This window comes from Rhinoderma darwinii, chromosome 9 (assembly GCF_050947455.1).
Source record: "Rhinoderma darwinii isolate aRhiDar2 chromosome 9, aRhiDar2.hap1, whole genome shotgun sequence".
Lineage (NCBI taxonomy): Eukaryota > Metazoa > Chordata > Amphibia > Anura > Rhinodermatidae > Rhinoderma > Rhinoderma darwinii.
Genome location: NC_134695.1, coordinates 10,512,079 through 10,530,068, shown reverse-complemented (window position 1 = coordinate 10,530,068; position 17,990 = coordinate 10,512,079). Strand labels below are relative to the sequence as shown.

The window sequence follows — 17,990 nt, the reverse complement described above, 5'->3', positions numbered from 1 at the left end:
GGGGAAGCAGGGACAGAATGGGGCGCAGCTTATTAGACTGGGCAGACAAGGCGGTGGGGCAGAGCTTCTTCCTGCAGGACGGTGCCGCTAAAGAATCTAGCCAACGTTTCTGTTAAACAGAATCGTCAGAGGCCTTGGGGGCGAATGAATTTGATCGTCCAGCCCTAGTTTAAATAGACTAACCGGCCAAACGGATAACAAAAATGTAGGATGTCTAATTGTCCCGGTACCCGATGCACACTGTCGCCGACAGTGTGCATCGCAAACGGCAGTGACGTCCTGTGACTCTGACAAAGTCTATCAGGAGGCTGATCCTGATAGGCTTCCGTACATGGCAGACACGGAGGCCATTACTTGGCCTCCAGTCGCCATGCTAGCCGTCTGCAAACTTCACGATTTCATTGCGAGGTCTGCCGATGTGCTAGAAACCCCTAAATTGCGGTGATTGCATTAGATCACCGCAATTAAGGGGTTAATTACCGAAATAAGGCCCCATGCCCACTTCAGTTTTTTCCTTCAGGGTGCTATCCGTTTTTGTCACTGATGGCACCCTGAACCCATTCATTTCCATGGGGCCATGCACACTTCAGTTATTTTTTTTTGACGGTCCGTTGCTCCGTTCCGATCCAAAGTAGAGCATGTCCTACTTTGGTCCGGGATTCCGTGATCGTGATGCCCATGCAAGTCAATGGGGCCGTCAAAAAAACTGAAGGCATCCGTGTGTGACGGAGCCGTTGCCTAGCAACCGCCGGGCGGGCAGTAGAACATAACATAAATATTACACTAATCGGCAGCCACTTGTCTCTATCAATCACTGATAGAGAAAAGAGGCTGCTGATTAAAAATCGGTTCATACTTACCCGGTCGTTGTCTTTGTGACGTGTCCCCCTTCTTCCTCCAGTCCGACCTTCCAGGAGGCCGCGGCGGCCTGTGGTCGGCTGCGGGGAGGCCGCGGCAGCCTGTGGTCGGCTGCGGGGAGGCCGCGGCAGCCTGTGGTCGGCTGCGGGGAGGCCGCGGCAGCCTGTGGTCGGCTGCGGGGAGGCCGCGGCAGCCTGTGGTCGGCTGCGGGGAGGCCGCGGCAGCCTGTGGTCGGCTGCGGGGAGGCCGCGGCAGCCTGTGGTCGGCTGCGGGGAGGCCGCGGCAGCCTGTGGTCGGCTGCGGGGAGGCCGCGGCAGCCTGTGGTCGGCTGCGGGGAGGCCGCGGCAGCCTGTGGTCGGCTGCGGGGAGGCCGCGGCAGCCTGTGGTCGGCTGCGGGGAGGCCGCGGCAGCCTGCAAAGGTGGTCACGTGGGATGAAGCGTCATCCCTGGAGGCTGGCCTTCTGACGTGTGTGACCGCCACTACAGCCTGTGATTGGCTGCAGCGGCGACATGGATGAAACGTCATCGCTGGAGGCCGGACAGTAGGAAAGTAAGTATACATTTTTTTTATTTTATTACATTAAAATTTTATTTTCCACGCACCGAGCATGGTACTGTCAGGGGGCTGAAAGAGTTACCGGCGATCAGTGCAGTCCATTAACTCTTTCAGCACCCTGGACAGTACCATGCTCGGTGCGCGGAAACGGAAACACGGAGTGCACACGGGATTGCACACGGCCAACAAAACGGACGCACGGATCCGTCAAAAACGGCCGTGAAAACCGTGTCGGAAGTGTGCAGGAGGCCTAAGCCGCTGATCGGCATACAGTGGAGTGTCGGCTGTCAGGGACAGCTGGCCTCCCGGTTCCTGGTACTGTGCAGTAGCTGTACGTCCCCGTGCGCTAAGACACTAGAGGTTAACGTTCCCTTATTCGCACTTTCAGCTCTCTTGTTGTGAGCCAAACATAAATCTTCGGGCAGGGACATTGTGCGTAATAGATGACCCCTCTGGTATTGGGCCATGTAATTTGATATGTTACTGACCTAGCCGAGTCGCAGAAGTCCTTAACTTGTGTCGATATTTGGGCAGACGATGCATCGTCCACGACGAGCGGCTGATATATCCACCCCAAGCAGGTGTTCGTTCCCGCATAGCGACAGATATATCAGTCACTCTGATCGGGTGGGTCCTGCTGTGTACCCACAGCCTGGCTCCTGCCCACAACTGCCGGATTCGAAGTGTGCTATAAAGTCCCTCAGGTCTACAAGATGCATGGCCTAATTGCCTGTCAGTTTTACACTAACCGGCAATAAAGCATTTGGTATACCAAAGCGATCAGCAGATCGCATGGTGAAGTCCCCAAGTGGGAGAAAAAAAAAAAAATTCAACCGTTAAAGTTTATGGGAAAAAAAAAATTACAGTAAAAAAAAAAAAAATTCTCTCCCAAAAAAGTGTTTTTTATTTAGTAAGTGTAAAAAATAAATATATAGTATCGCCGCGATCGTAATGACTCAAACAATAAAGTTAACACCCTAATTAATCTGCTTGGTGAACGGCATCCAAAAAAAACAATGGCAAAATCATTTTTTTTTTATATATTTTTTTTTCTCCTATTCCCACCGTATAAAATAAAAGTTAATCAATAAGTCCTATGTACCTCAAAATACTACCAATGAAAACTACACCTTGTCACGTATAAAATAATCCCACATATGGCTACATCTACGGAAAAATAAAAATAAAATGTTGTGGTTTTTAAAGGGTTTTTATTTTGAAAATATAGGGAACATGTTATTTATGCTGCATAGTGAACGGCGTAAATTTATAACGTGAAAAACAATGCTGGAATAGCTGTTTATTTTCAATTCTTTCCTAAAATAAAGTTAAAAGTTAATAAATATATTATATGCATCCAAAAGTGGTGCAGTTGAAAAATACAACTCGTCCTGCAAAAAACAAGCCGCGGCTATGTCGACGGAATAAAAAACAACTTATGACACTTAGGCCCCATGCACACGAACGTAAAAACGCCCGCAATTACGGGCCGTAATTACGGCACGTTTTTACGGGCCCATGGCCACGGGTACCTCCCCGTATGCTTACGGGAAGGTGCCGTGCCGTTGACAAATATAGAACATGTCCTATTTCAGGCCGTAATTACGGCACGGCCAGGCCCATAGAAGTCTATGGGGCTCCCGTAATTACGGGTGACTACGTGTGTGTGCCCCTGTAATTACGGGAGCGTTGCTAGGCGACGTCAGTAAATAGTCACTATCCAGGGTGCTGAAACAGTTAAACGATCGGCAGTAACTCTTTCAGCACCCTGGACAGTGACTTCCGATCACAATATAGATCAACCTGTAAAAAAAAAAAAGACGTTCAAACTTGCCGAGAACTCCCTGCTTCTTCCTCCAGTCCGGCCTCCTGGGATGACGTTTCAACCCATGTGACCGCTGCAGCCAATCACAGGCTGCAGCGGTCACATGGACTGCCGCGTCATCCAGGGAGGTCGGACTGGATGTCAAGAGAGGGACGCATCACCAAGACAACGGCCGGGTAAGTATGAATTTCTTACTTTTTCTGTGGAAAGGGCTGTCCCTTCTCTCTATCCTGCACTGATAGAGCGAAGGGCTGCCGATTACTGCAGTGTAATTTTGCAGCGAAAACGTGCCCGTAAATACGAGTGGAATATGGGTGACACCGGACCTGTATTTACGGGAGAACAAAAATACATTCGTGTGCATGAGGCCTTTGAATGCAACTGTGAAAAAAACAAAAAAGAATCCTTGCTCATTAATGTGTCAAATGACCTGGTCATTAATGAGTTAAATATCATAAAGGGGGTTAAACCAGGAAACTGACGGATGGCCCTGGTATAAGGCGGCAAGTTTATGCCCAAGTACACTGGCACACCTTAAAGGGGATTTCCCATCAGGGACATTTATGGCATATCCACAGGACATGTAGATATTCATATATTACATATTGTTATACACTGCAGAAAGGGAGGCTTCTATTTTGCTATAAAGCTTTGTGTTTTTTTTTGGGGGTTACAGTAATTCCCTTCTTTTTTCTCCCCCCCTAATATAAAACTAAAAAATGAAGTTTGGTTGAGAAAAGAAAGTTCACATGGCAGTATATTGGTGCAGAAACACGGAAGAGGTGTGAATCTTTCCATTGTAATTTTCTCTTTATGTTCTACTTCCGGTTTTAGAAATACTGACAAATACTGTTGTCTAAACGGTGACACATTCCTGTGGACATTCAGGGTTTTGAAACTCTTGGTCCTGAGAGGGTTAAATTAATAAGACAATACATTACTTATTATTATCAAACTCTTGCAAACCTTTTTCTTTTGGTTTCCAGAAAGCTCCAAGATCCGCGAGTTATGACTACACTAAGTGTATTACTTGGAGTGGATCTTGGAAGTGTTGATGATGAGGAAGAGGAACCGCCTGCACCACCTCCCCCTCAGCCCAAGAAAGAGACTAAGCCAGAGCCAATGGAAGAAGACCTCCCAGAAAACCAGAAAAAGGTGAGGAGGGATAAGTACTGTATTTTTCGGAAAAGACTCACCTGACCATAAGACACACCAGGGTTTTAGATAACAGAAAATAAGGGAAAAATTATTGTTAAAAGGTGTGAGAGGTTTTTTTATTGGCACCATTTTTTGGTACGGTTATTTATTTTATGCCGTTCACCGTGCGAGTTAATTGCATATCGTAAAAGATTGGACTTTTATGGACGCAGTGATGCCAAATTATTTAATTTTTTACATTGTGCTTGGGGGAAAAATAGGAAAAGTTGTATTTGTTTTTTTTAACTTTTTTAAAAAAACATATATATATATATATATATTTATTTTTTTTACATGTTTTATTAGTTCCCCCTTGGGGACTTGAACCAGCGGCCACTTGGTTACATGTTGAGTTACTGAAACAGCGTAACTCACTGAGCTACACTGTTTCCGTAACTCCCATAGGAGTGAGTGGGAGTTACGGAAACAGCGTATCTCAGCAAGTGCCGCTGTTTCAGTAACTCCACATGTAATCAAGTGGCTGGGAGAGCACAGAAACGTAGTATGGGGTTTAGCGGGCCCCGTTCCAGAGATAGGTGGGACCCGCATCTATCTGACATTTGACATATCCTGTGGATATCATAAATGTCCTTTATGGAAAAACCACTATAAATGCCGCGGTCGCTATTGACCGCGGCATTTAACCAGTTAAAGGGGTTTGCCATAAAACATGTATTTACCCCCCCCCCCACAGGATAGGGGCTACATGTGGGATCACTGGGGGTCTGAACGCTGGGACCCTCCGCAATAAGAGCAGGGAAACAAAAGTCACCCAGAGCGCTACATGAGAAGCTTGGACTTCCGGGTTCTGGGTCCGGCTTTTGTTCGGCAGCTCCATAGAAATCAATGGAGAGCCGCTCACGCGTGCGCAGAAGAGTCCCATTTAGCTCTGTGGAGCTGCCGGACACAGAACGCAGAAGTCAAAGCTTCTCATGTAGCGCTCTTGGTGACTTTCGGTCCCCTTTCTCTTTATCCCTAGGGGTCCAAGCGGTCACACATGTATCCCCTATCCTGTGGATGGGGGATACATGTGTTTTATGGCACAATCCCTTTAAATGGCCAGGACCTGCAAAATTGCTGTTCCTGGCAGTTAGCAGCGTGTCGGCTGTAAAACACAGCTGACACCTGCAGTGTATCCATGCATCACCCCCCCCCCCCCCCCCCACCGCTCCATGATGTGGCACGTCATTGGCCAGAAAGGGGTTAAGTAATGAAGAGGTCGCCGGGTCCCTCGACTACGGGCCATAGGACGCAGGGACTTTTTAGCAAGATTTATTCTTGCTAAAAGCTGCATCTTGTAGTCCGAGAAATAGTGTTTATTAACTTTTTCTTGTAATAAACTTGCTTCAAGATTATTTGAGAGCACTTTATTTTTAGCAATTCATTTTTTTTTTTTTCCCCCCTGCCGTGCTTTTTACATTGTCATGACTATTCTACCAAGAAATAAAAGGCAACGCTAATTAATGTTCCCAAATAAAGTGAGTCCTAAAACATATGCATAAATGCACAGCCAACTCGAGAGAATCATGCAGGACATGAATTTTCCTCCAATATGAAACCAAAATATTTATTAATTTCCTTTTAAAAGAAATTCTGTACCATACAAAAAAAATTGTCTCAGAGAACACACGCATAGAGGAGGGGCCCCTTGAAACACAATAGTGACCCCCAAATAGATATAACAAATATATGGTACATGAGACCGATGTGTTAAGTACTGTAAATACAAGATCCTGGATATGATTAATCTAAAGTAACTTAGTAGCCTCCACTGTAGGAATAAGAAGGCGAACAGATAAAATCCAATATAAAAAAAATAGTACCTCCGAGTTAATGTCCAAAGGGTAAATGGTCAGAAGGCTAAAGTCAGGGAGTCCACCACACCCGATGTGCATTTGTCACTGAATGCTTCATCTGTGGGGGGTATGGGACAATTTAAAAATAAAATATTTTTTTTTGTTTTTTCCCCTTCCAGAAACTGCCACTATTGTCCTTGGGCTGTGTCTTGTATTGTACCTTGGCCCCAAACAAGTAAGCTGCAATACCCGCTAAAAATCATGGACAAGAGTGGCTCTTTGTCTAAAAATAAATGTCATAAATCCCTTTTACTTTTTATTATATTCTTCACCAAATAGAGGGAATTTAAAGTTTGCCATGTGTACCATTAATCCCTTAAGGACACGGCCAATTTTGGCCTTGAGGACAGAGCAATTTTTTTTTTACATTTCCCTCTTTGCATCCCGACGCTCATAACTCTTATTTTTTGCACGACGTAGTTGTATGAGACTTTGTTTTTGCGGGACGAGTTGTACTTAATGTATTTGTACCAAAAAATGGTACGTACATAATCGTTTAATTTCTATAAATTTTTAATTAGATTAAAATGCAGAAAAAAGCAGTTGCGCAGCAGTTTTAATAATTTTTTTCTTTCACCATACACCGATCATCATAAATGTTATACATTTGTTGTACAGGTTGTTACGGTCGTGGCGATACCAAATATGTCTATTTCATGTTTTGGGACTTATATTTTAAAAAGTTTATTATAAAAAATGTGTTTCTGTGTATTTTACTTTTTTATTTATTTTTTTTTTACATTCATTTAACTTTTTTTTGTTTTTTTTAATCCCATAAAGGGATTTATCATTTTGATTTTGTAACTGCAATGTACTGGCATAGATCTATATGCCAGTACATTAGCCTGTGTACTGATTATACACAGGCAGTTGTTATGGCATACCTCAGTATGCCCTAACAGGAAATATGTTCAGACAGCCCTGGGGTCCTTCAATGGACCCTGGGCTGTCTGGCCATATGAGTTGTGTGCTTTGATCGCGTCAGTTATTTTCTGTGACGCGATCAATGTGCAGTCCCCCCTCTTTGAATGCCGCGATCAGCTTTCATCGCGGTGTTCAAAGGGTTAACAGCAGAGAGAAGATGTTTCTCTCCTCTCCGCTGTCAGAGCGGGGCCGTGGCTGTGTAATACAGCCGCCGTTGCCCCGCTCTCGATCGCACACGCAGAGACTGCTGTCACACAGGACGAGTATGCTCTTCCTAATGCGCGAAGTGCTCGCCGCTCAGGACGAGCATCCTCGTCCTGTGTCGGCAACCAGTTAAGGAATTTCAGCTGTCAGAAGCAGCAAAAAAAAAAACGGGTAAGAGACGGACTAAATATCACACTTGCATAGTAACAGTCTGAATCAGCTCTGTTTTTTTTCTACTTCAATTGGCTTAATCTGGTCACTCATACAGGCACCAGAGCTTCCTGTGTGATGAAAGTGCATGGACTATTCCACACAGGCTTTCCACGGGACACGCAATCTCCTATTACAGTTACTGCTGTTGGTTATACACGCTTCTGTCATCCAGTTCTAATGAAGAGGATCACCGTTCATCCTCGAGCTGTATACTTAAAATCTTATATAAACTTATGAGTGTATTGACAAAAGATTAACCAGACTGAGTTGGTATTTGCTGCTGCTTCTCATGTGATTCTGTACTAAGACATCATGGCATTGATAAAATAGCACATAGGAAGAGAAAGAAGGGTGAAATCTAAAATTCAAGATGTGTGATCAGAAACAAATTTCAGGTTAAACTGCAGGGAAGTGAGTACAATATATAGACAAACAGATGGGGGAGGGAGCAGTGATTGTAAGTTTGTCTTTTTGCTTGAGGTCTTCTTCTTTAATGGCTTGACAAATTTTCAAACTTTCTGATCTTCCTCAGGCTCAAAAGGAGAAAGAACTTGGAAATGAAGCCTATAAGAAGAAAGATTTTGAAACGGCACTAAAGTACTACGCTCAAGCCCAGAAACTTGATCCAACTAATATGACTTATATTACAAATCAGGCAGGTAAGTTCCAAGCTCGGTCGTCTTTTGTAAATATATCAGGATTTTTTTTAATTATTTTTTTTTTTTTTCCATCACTAATTTATACAAAATAAAACTTATTTTCCAAAACCTTACTGACCATTATCTTCACTTCCAGCTGTATACTTTGAACAAGGGGATTACAATCGATGCAGAGAGCTATGCAAAACAGCAATTGAAGTAGGAAGGGAAAATCGGGAGGACTATAGACAGATTGCCAAGTGAGTAGAGTCACAATGTAGTGGTGTTTGATCAAGGTTTGCACTTTGCCTATGTGGTCCCCTAGCCAAGATCTTTGGGACTGTATTGGAGGCAGTTTGTGTTGTGTATACGCACATTCGTATTGTAGTCTATAGGTGCACACTGTGTTGGTAGACATCCGTGTACGCAGCAGGTCTATAGACTGTAGTACGCATTGTCTATATAAATACACAGTACCTCTGGATAGCCACACTGGCCAGGATCTCCTCTATCTATCTGTCCATATAGACACCACATGCTTTATACTGATTTCTAGTAGCCAAATATGTTATTTTTGTCTCTTTCTGATGCAAAACATATTGTCTGAATTGGCAACTTGGTGGCCCCCCTTGGGTTTTGTAGCATGTATAATTTAAGTAAAATGCAGCTCTGGCCGTGGACTTAACCTTATGAAAGATTTCTCTTCCCAAGTGCCTCTTGAGAGATATTGCTGTGATTGATATCAGAAGAGTTTCAGACTTCAATTTCTTCTATCTGTCCTTGTTGAGAATGTTTTCTTTCTGCCTGCAGAGCATATGCTCGTATTGGAAACTCTTATTACAAAGAAGATCAGTACAAGGAAGCCATTCAGTCCTTCAACAAATCTCTGGCAGAGCACAGAACACCCGATGTTCTCAAGAAATGTCAGCAGGTCTGTATTCGTAGAAGCGGAAGATAAGTAATAAACTTGTAATGGCTAAATGCATAGGATAATACCCAAAATACTGTATATCATTGAAGAGATTTATTAATCTCCCCCCCCCCCCCCTATGAGCGATACGCTAGTTTCCACCCTGCTGACTCATTTTGTTGTCTGTCTTCTGACAAAGTTGGAAAACTTTTATAAATCCCCAACCACTTTTCCAAAACATTTGTACGTGTTTGAAAAAGCAGCTCGAACGCCATATTTTTCAATGTATTTACACCAAAAACTGGCCTAACTACATGGACAAATCTTCCCCAATTAGTATTGTAATGAGAAGTCATTGCAATTTGCTGATCTTTGAAATGTTCCAGTCAGGTTTTACGTGTTGCAAATACAATATTACTTGTGTAAGGATTGGTGTCCTTGAGTCATAATACAGGATTTCATATTGCTCAGTATAAAACTAAAGATAAAATCAGAATATCTCTTATCTGTAGGCAGAGAAAATCCTGAAGGACCAGGAACGACTGGCATACATCAATCCTGTGCTGGCTCTGGAGGAGAAGAATAAAGGCAATGAAGCCTTCCAAAAAGGTAAAGTACTTTATCTGTCTGACAAAACGGTGTATAGAAATACATAGAATATATATTTATGATCTATCATGTCAAACGTTGTAGAACATCTCCGTTTTTTTTATTAATTACACCGGTTAATGTCTCAAACGTACTTTAAAATGAAGGCTTAGAAGAAAAAAGTTAATATGAATAAAAACACTGGATTACCTTTGTTTCAACAAATTAAATCTAGACTTGTGACTCTTCACACTAGCCACCTCTAGCTGATATAACCGCTTTACACAATCCAGGCGTTCTCTCTACAATTGTATTCAGAAATTTCTTCCTAACATTGTTGCAGAAGTTCCCACAAATGTGCTGCGCTTGTAGGTTGCTTTGCTTTCACCGTTCTGTCCAATTCATCCCAAACCAGCCCAATGGGGTTTAAGTCTGGAGACTGTGCAGGCCATTCTATTATTTGAAGTCTACCAGCTTCTTCTTGACTTCTTAGGTAGTTCTGACATAACCTAGAAGTATGTTTTGGATAATTGTCTTGCTGTAATATTAACCCCTGACCAAGTAGGCGTACACCAGAGGGTACTGCATGGCGCATCAAAATGCTGTGGTAGCCCTCTTTATCCAGTGTGCCAGTAACCCTGTGAAAGTTGCCAACTCTGGATCCAGCAAAAAAACAAAAAAAACCCTAGACCATCGCGCCTCCTCTTCCTTGGTCTTGTTTGACAGTTGGTGTCACACACTGAGGAAGAATCCGTTTACGTACTCCACGATGTACAAAAACCCTTCATGATGTACTTTGTGCTGTGATGTGCCGATCACGAAAACTATTGACTATAAACGTGTCATGTGATTTTTGTAGTGGCCTTTGGTCTGTCAGATCTTTCTGTCGGTTTCCACATGCCTTTTGACGGTATTGGAAACTGTTCTGACTGCCACCTTGGCTTTCTTGGCAGTTTCTATGTACGACAGACCTACACTTCTAAGGGTTATAATTGTCTGTCTTGTTAACTGCCTCTTTCTTGCTATCATGATAGCAATGCGCTCTGTTGTGAAGAGCAAAACTGTCCAAACCCTGCCCTCCTGTGTGTTGTAATGCAGTCTGTTCAACACTGGTTATAAAGAAACAGAGTTTGAAAGTAATCTCCAAAAGTTGAGACGCCTGTAGGAATAGTTTGCCTCTAATTCCAAACCATAATTTGCTTTCTGTGCTGCAGAGCAGCTGTCCTCGATGTCAGACTATTTGTTGCGTTTTGAGGTTAAAAATTCATGTTGTGTTTAACTTACTTTTGAACCAATTTCACATTATTTGCTGTACTAGAACTGTGTTAATGTAAAAAAATAACTGGAAACATTGAGGTTTTCTAAAGCTTTTGACCGATGGTGTATATCCATATTATTTTTTTTTTTTTTTTTTAACCCACTTTGGTATTGACCTGCAACGGCTGTATGCACTTTCACCATTGTAAGTGGAGTATCACGTCTTGGACACATCCGATGCATTGTTTCTCTTAATGTTTTGCCCCATAGAAAAATGGCGGGCACCGCAAATATTGTAGGGGTACAAAAACCGCAAGATTATTATGGCGACAACCCGATCATCAGTAGGGTAAAACTAACCTGTTCCACGACGGTCTAATCCCTGCTCTTGTTCCCTATTAGTGTGTGAACAATCTAACGCTTGGTGAATTCTGCTTCTCAATGATAGGATGAGCACCCACAGAAGGCTTGCACACCCAAAATAATATACTTTATTGGCAAATAATATATAAGAAAATAATTATATACAGACAATATACTTTAAAACACCACTAAAAACAGATCCGAATGAGGGTCACAAGGAATAATGTGACCCTCTTGTGGTGGAAACCAAAAAGGAGGCTGAAAACCATATCAAGATATACCTAACAAATACTCTATGAATAATGTATACTCCAAAGGGCTATGCTGTAAAGGTATAGTGTACAAATCAAAATGTATAAGGGTAGGAACACACAGCGTTTTCATGGTCGGATATGCTGCGTCAATGTTCGTAGCGTATCCGCCCTGAATAGCGCAGGGAATGCCGTCCGAAAAACCGCACCACTTTGTAATGCGCTTTTCCAGAGGAATGTCTGCTACGATAAAGCAGCGCCAAAAAAAACAAACCCTGTTCATACTTGCCCCCTCCCTCTTCTCTGTGCGGAGTCCGGTCTCCTGGGATGGCGTTTCAGGCAATGTGACCGCTGCAGCCTGTGACCACTGCTGCCTGGAGGCAGGACTGGAAAAGAAGCAGGGAACTCTGGGTAAATAACTTTATTTTTTTATTTTTTTTATTTTTTTTTCTACTCATTCTTTGTTGCGATTTTTGTGGCGGAATCGCTGTGATTCCGCTGCAAATGTCGCAACACACACCACTTTGTTGTGGCTTTAAGCATCCCATTGAATTCAGTGGGGAAAACACGGAAAAGAGCTGCGATTCCGCAGCATTAATTGACATGCTGCAGTTGAGGAAACCGCACCGCAGGTCCATTTATGTGCATGTCTTTTTCGGCTGTTTTTTCCGCTGTGGGGATGAGATTTGTTGAAATCTCACTCACACTGCTGCTACTGTGATATGCTGCAGATCTTTCACAATGAATCCGTTGCGGAAAATCCGCAGTGTTTACACGGCGTGTGTTTGTGCCCTAACAGATAAAAGTTTATAAAGAGCAGGTGATAAAACCGTGTAAACAATATCGAAAATTTCCAAGTCCACCAAACGCCGGGTAAATAGTATGCGCAAAGCACACCAGTGAAACAATGCACTGAATAATACGAAGAGTACATGAGATAAAATAGTGGAGTCAGGTCAGAAAAAACACTGCAAAGAGAACTCCCGCGTATCGCTGATCTCCATAACCTCTTCCCATGCCACGACGTACTATTGCGTCGTGGTGCGTGAGGTGATGTTTGGAGCGGGCTCACCCTCTCCGTACGCAGCGGGTATCTGCTTTGCTTTACAGCTGACACTCGGGACTAACGTCCAGGAACAGTGGTCGCGCTGTTCCTGGCTGTTTAACCACTTAGATGCTGCGGTCAAGCATGATTGCAGCATCTAAGATGTTACAAACGGGGGCGCTTCCTCTGACAGCTCATCGCCCCCCCCTGAGTTCAGGGGGGCGTCAGTGGTTGTCATGGCAGCTCAGGGGCCTAATCAAGGCCGCCAGGGCTACAGTCTTTCATCTCCTGTTAAGCCATGTCTCTGGCACGGTGTAACCGAAGCCTGTAAAAATTACAATATACTGCAATACATTATTATTGCAGTGTATTGTACCAGCGATTTAACAATCGCTCTTTCAAGTTCCCTAGGGGGACTAAGTGTGTAAAAAAAAAAAAATAAACTACAAAATTGGTATTGCTGCATCCGTAAAAGTCCTAACTATTACGCTGTAGCATTATTTAATGCGCATGGTGAATGCCGTAAAAAAATTAAAACCACCAGTCCACTTTTTTTTATTTTTTTTGTCACTACATATCCCATAAAAGATCAAGATGGTAGGAAAAAATGAAAGCGGAAATCCAAAAAATGACTGTCCTTGAAGGGGTTAATGGTTTGAGTATAAATGTTAAACACGCGATGTTTGCAAATGCAACGATGTGCCCAATACTTCTTGGGAGTATTAGGCTATGTTCACACGGGGTATTTTGGGGGAGGAATATCTGCCTCAAAATTCCGTTTGGAACTTTGAGGCAGATATTCCTCTCCCTGCACGCCGATTTTCGCGGCAATTATCGCACTGTTTTTCGCCCGCTGCCATTGAGCGCCGCGGGCATAAAACAGCGAGAAATACGCTTTCTCCTGCCTCCCATTGAAGTCAATGGGAGGTCAGAGGCGGAAGCGCCCGAAGATAGGGCATGTCGCTTTTTCCCGCGAGGCAGTTTTACTGCTCGCGGGAAAAAGACGCCGACGCCTCCCATTGAAATCAATGGGAGGCGTTCTCGGGCCGTTTTTGCCGAGTTTTGCGACGCGGTTTCCGCGTCAAACTCGGCAAAATACCCCGTGTGAACATAGCCTAATAATTATTGTGTGCATTGTTTTAATAAGACATCAACCAAGCCTCACTTACAGCAAACGTTAACCCTTTGGCAAACCTTTGCTTGTAGATGAATGTTGTATGTATGGAGTTGAATTATCAGACACTTTCTAATATACTTCTATTATTCTTTCATATATTGCCATCTGCTGTAATACTGTTCAGTCTGGGGTGTGACAGATCAAACATATCAGTAACAAAATGTTGTACACAATGGATGATGTTGTTATTATTATTATTATATTTTTTATTTGTTTCCCCAAGCTAAATTTAGGATTGGAGGAAATATGCACCTTGTTAATGTGGTAGCGCCAAGCTATTGTCAGGTTGGTGACCAGGCTGACCGCCCACCTGGAGCTAGGAGAGAAAAGTAATAAAACTAAAGTAGAAAATAGCAGCAGTTTGCCTCCTACAGACACTAGGCTAAAGCGAATTTAACTAGTGTCTGGGAAGGTGACCAGAGGAATTGAACAAGCGATCAGTTGATCACTGTACAATGCAATACTGTTGTATTGTTCTATTTACCGGTTCCTATTAAAGGGGTTTTCAGAGTTAACACTTATGTGTCGGTGCTTTTAACCACTGCCCTGTTTCCTGCTGCTCCCATGGGGCACATGATTGGTGGCATCACTCTTTGCCCCCTCTGTTTACGAGCTGTATACCTATCATGTGGTCAAACTGTTACGTTTTGCCTGCATGCGCGGTCCCTGCTGTTCTCTCACTTGTCCGCTTGATGGTTTTTTTTTGTTTTTTTTTTTGTTTGTTTTGTAAACCCCTAACTACCATACTTCAAAGATGGAATACATCTAGATTCTCTATTTTATTTCTTTGGCAGGAGATTACCCACTAGCGGTGAAACATTACTCAGAGGCAATAAAGAGGAATCCAAAAGATGCCAAACTGTACAGCAATCGTGCAGCATGCTACACAAAGCTGCTTGAGTTTCAGCTTGCACTAAAGGTAATAAATATTCTAAATCGAAATATTATTAGAGGGGTTGTCTGGGCATGGGATGTTTTTTCATACTGATGATCTATCCACAGGATAGGTCATCAATATGTGATCAATGCGGGTGTCTGACCCCCACCAATCAGCTGCTCCGGCTGCCTTTGGGCAACAGATGTTATGCAGTGTGCCGGAAGCAGGTGGCTCTGTACACTGGAGAGTGGACGTGCTGCAGAACTGCTCCTATTCACTTGAATAGGAGCAGAGCTGCAGTACTGCAGCTATGCCGCTATACTGTGACCTGAGCCATCTGCTTCCGTCATTGACATCTATTGTCCAGAGGCAGCCGGAACGGCTGATTGGTACGGGTGTCAGACCCCCACCGATCATATACTGATGACTTATCTTGTGGATAGGTAATGCGTATGAAAAAAACACTGTGTGCCCAGAAAACCCCTTTAAGTCTAAAGAATTCGGACTATTTGACATGGTCTCCGGGCAGCGTGTGTGTCATGGACACCGCTCCCTTCCTGCACAGTGACATCTGCACAGGTCACCGCATGTCTACAAGTCTTTCCCATAGAAGTCATTGAACATCTCTGGTCTAAAGATTCCTATGGTACATGTAGAGACTGTAAAGCAGATCTCTAAATGCTATATATATATATCTCTAATTTTATTATTAATTAGTAACAATATATAAATGATCAATTCCTTATAAATACTAATTTGCAGTAAATCTAATTTCAATTCACTGAGATATCTTAGGACTTTATACATGTCAGAAAATGATCTTGTTTTGCTCCTCTTCTTATCCCAGGACTGTGAAGAATGTATACGGCTAGAACCTGCCTTCAGTGAGTATATTTTCATTCTGTGTTTTGCAGTTAGTGGAGAATACTATTATACATGTTTTAGTAGACTGTTTGCATAGTGAGGTGTTCTTCTTTTAGGAGAAAAAAGTTTTGTGTAACGTGCCTAGTGATAATTGATACCTATAGTGCACCCTTTGGACTTATGTCATTCACTCTTGTGGGTTGTTTCGCTGTCACTTTAACCCCTTAATGACCGCCGATGAGCCTTTTCACGGCGCTGCATCAGAATATAGTAAACAGAGCAGGGAGCCGTTAAATCTCCATGCTCGAATGTGTGAGATCGATATTTGTATCGATCTCACCCGTTCAACCCCTCAGATGCGGTGCTCAATAGCGAGCGCCGCATCTGAGTGGTTTTGGAGAGAGGGAGCCCCCTCTCTCATCACACTGGCACCCGGAAAATAAGAAGGCCGGGTGTCGTGTCTTCTATGGCAGCCGGGGGGCCTAATAAATGCCCTCAGGTCTGCCTGTAGTGAATGCCTGCTAGGTCATGCCAGACGCATGTCCTAATAGGGCCTGTCCGTTTTAAACGGACAGGCAGTAATACACTGCAATACAAAAGTATTGCAGTGTATTATAAAAGTGATCGCATATTAAAGTCCCCTAGTGGGACTAGTAAAAAAGTTGAATAAAGTTAATACAAAAAAAAAAGAGAAACCCACTTTTTCCCCTTACGAAGTGCTTTACTATTAAAAAAAAAAACACCATAAAGCAAAGGTGACACATATTTGGTAACGACTCCTACTATAAAGCTGTTGCATTATTTAACCCGCACGGTGAACGCCGTAAAAAAATAAAAATAAAAAACAATGGAAAAATTTCTGTTTTCTGTTAATCCTGACTTTAAAAAAAAATGTGATTAAAAAGTGATCAAAAAGTCGCATCTACTCCAAACTGGTACCACTAAAAGCTACAAGTCGTCCGGCAAAAAAAAAAAACCCCTCACTACTGGCGGAACAATAAAAAAAGTTATGGCTCTTCAAATATGGAGACACAATCAAATAATTTTGAAAAGTGTTTTTACTGTGTAAGTAGTAAAACATACCAAATCTATACAAACTTGATATCTTTGCAATCGTAACAACCCGTTGAATAAAGTTATTGTGTTTATTTCTACTTATGACGTAGATTTAGGACGCAAAAAAGGTGGCAAAATTTCAGGTTTTCTTCTAAAAAAAATAATTAAAAGTTCATTAATAAATTATTAGTACCCCAAAATAGTGCTATTAAAAAGTACAACTTGTCCTGCGAAAAACAAATCCTTATACAGCTATGTCGACGCAAAAATAAAAAAGTTATGGCTCTTGGAATGAGACTATAGAAAAACGTAAAAAATGGCTTGTCATTAGGGCCCAGAATGCAGGCAGGGGGAAGGGGTTAGCCCCTTAACGCTCAGCGACGGAATATTACGTCGCAGGAGTAACGGCCATTTCGGCCGTCTTCCCGACACGTGCAGGAAGTATGTCAGCTGCTGTCTCGTACAATACCGAACGCGGCTTTTTAGGGGTTAAGCTACCATCGCCGGCCTGCTACACGATAGCGGCCGGCGATGGTAACTATGGCAACCGGACACCTAACAATGGCGTCCGGCTATGCCATCGACGGAAGCCTAGTGGGTCCTGACAGTCAGGACCCACTGTGCTTGCTGTCAGTGAGTAGCTGACAGTTCTAATACATTGCACTACGCATGTAGTGCAGTAGAATAGCGATCAGGGCCTCCTGCCCTCAAGTTCCCTAGTGGGACAAAGTAATAAAGTAAAAAAAAAAGATGTGTGAAAATAAAAGTTTTAAAAGTAAAAATCCCCCTTTTTCCCTTATCAGTCCTTTATTATTAATAAAAATATATATATATAAACAAACAAACTATACATAATTGGTATCGTCGCGTCTGTAACGGCCTGAATTCCAAAACTATTTCGTTATTTATCCCGTGCGGTGCACGGCGTAAAAGAAAATAATAATAAACCGTACCATAATCACAATTGTTTGGTCACTTCACCTCCCAAAAAATGGAATAAAAAGAGATCAAAAAGTCGCATGTACATAAAATTGGTCCTGATCGAAACTACAGTTCATTATGCAAAAAGTCCTCGCACGACTTTCTTGATGGAAAAATAAAAAAATTCTGGCTCTTAGAATAAGGTAACACAAAAAGTGAATGATTGCACAATAAAATACTTTTTGTAAAAAAAAACCGCTATAAGACATAAAAAAAACTGTAAACATCTGGTATTGCCGTAATCGTATCGCCCAGCCGAATAAAGTGAATGTCATTTATAGCGCACGGTGAATGCTGTAAAAAAAAATAGAAAAAACAATGGTAGAATTGCTGTTTTTTAGTCACCACGC

General features: G+C 42.7%; 1 protein-coding gene across 2 annotated transcripts in view; it reads left to right on the top strand.

The window, feature by feature from the left end:
• Positions 1–17,990, top strand: part of STIP1 (stress induced phosphoprotein 1) — a 45,402-nt gene that overhangs the window by 12,504 nt on the left and 14,908 nt on the right. For both annotated transcript variants that reach the window (XM_075837244.1, XM_075837245.1), the window contains exons 5-11: positions 4,226–4,394; positions 8,166–8,292; positions 8,429–8,531; positions 9,082–9,202; positions 9,694–9,790; positions 14,657–14,781; positions 15,587–15,623. In XM_075837244.1, coding sequence (XP_075693359.1) covers positions 4,226–4,394; positions 8,166–8,292; positions 8,429–8,531; positions 9,082–9,202; positions 9,694–9,790; positions 14,657–14,781; positions 15,587–15,623 — 779 coding nt within the window. The remainder of the gene's footprint in view (positions 1–4,225; positions 4,395–8,165; positions 8,293–8,428; positions 8,532–9,081; positions 9,203–9,693; positions 9,791–14,656; positions 14,782–15,586; positions 15,624–17,990) is intronic.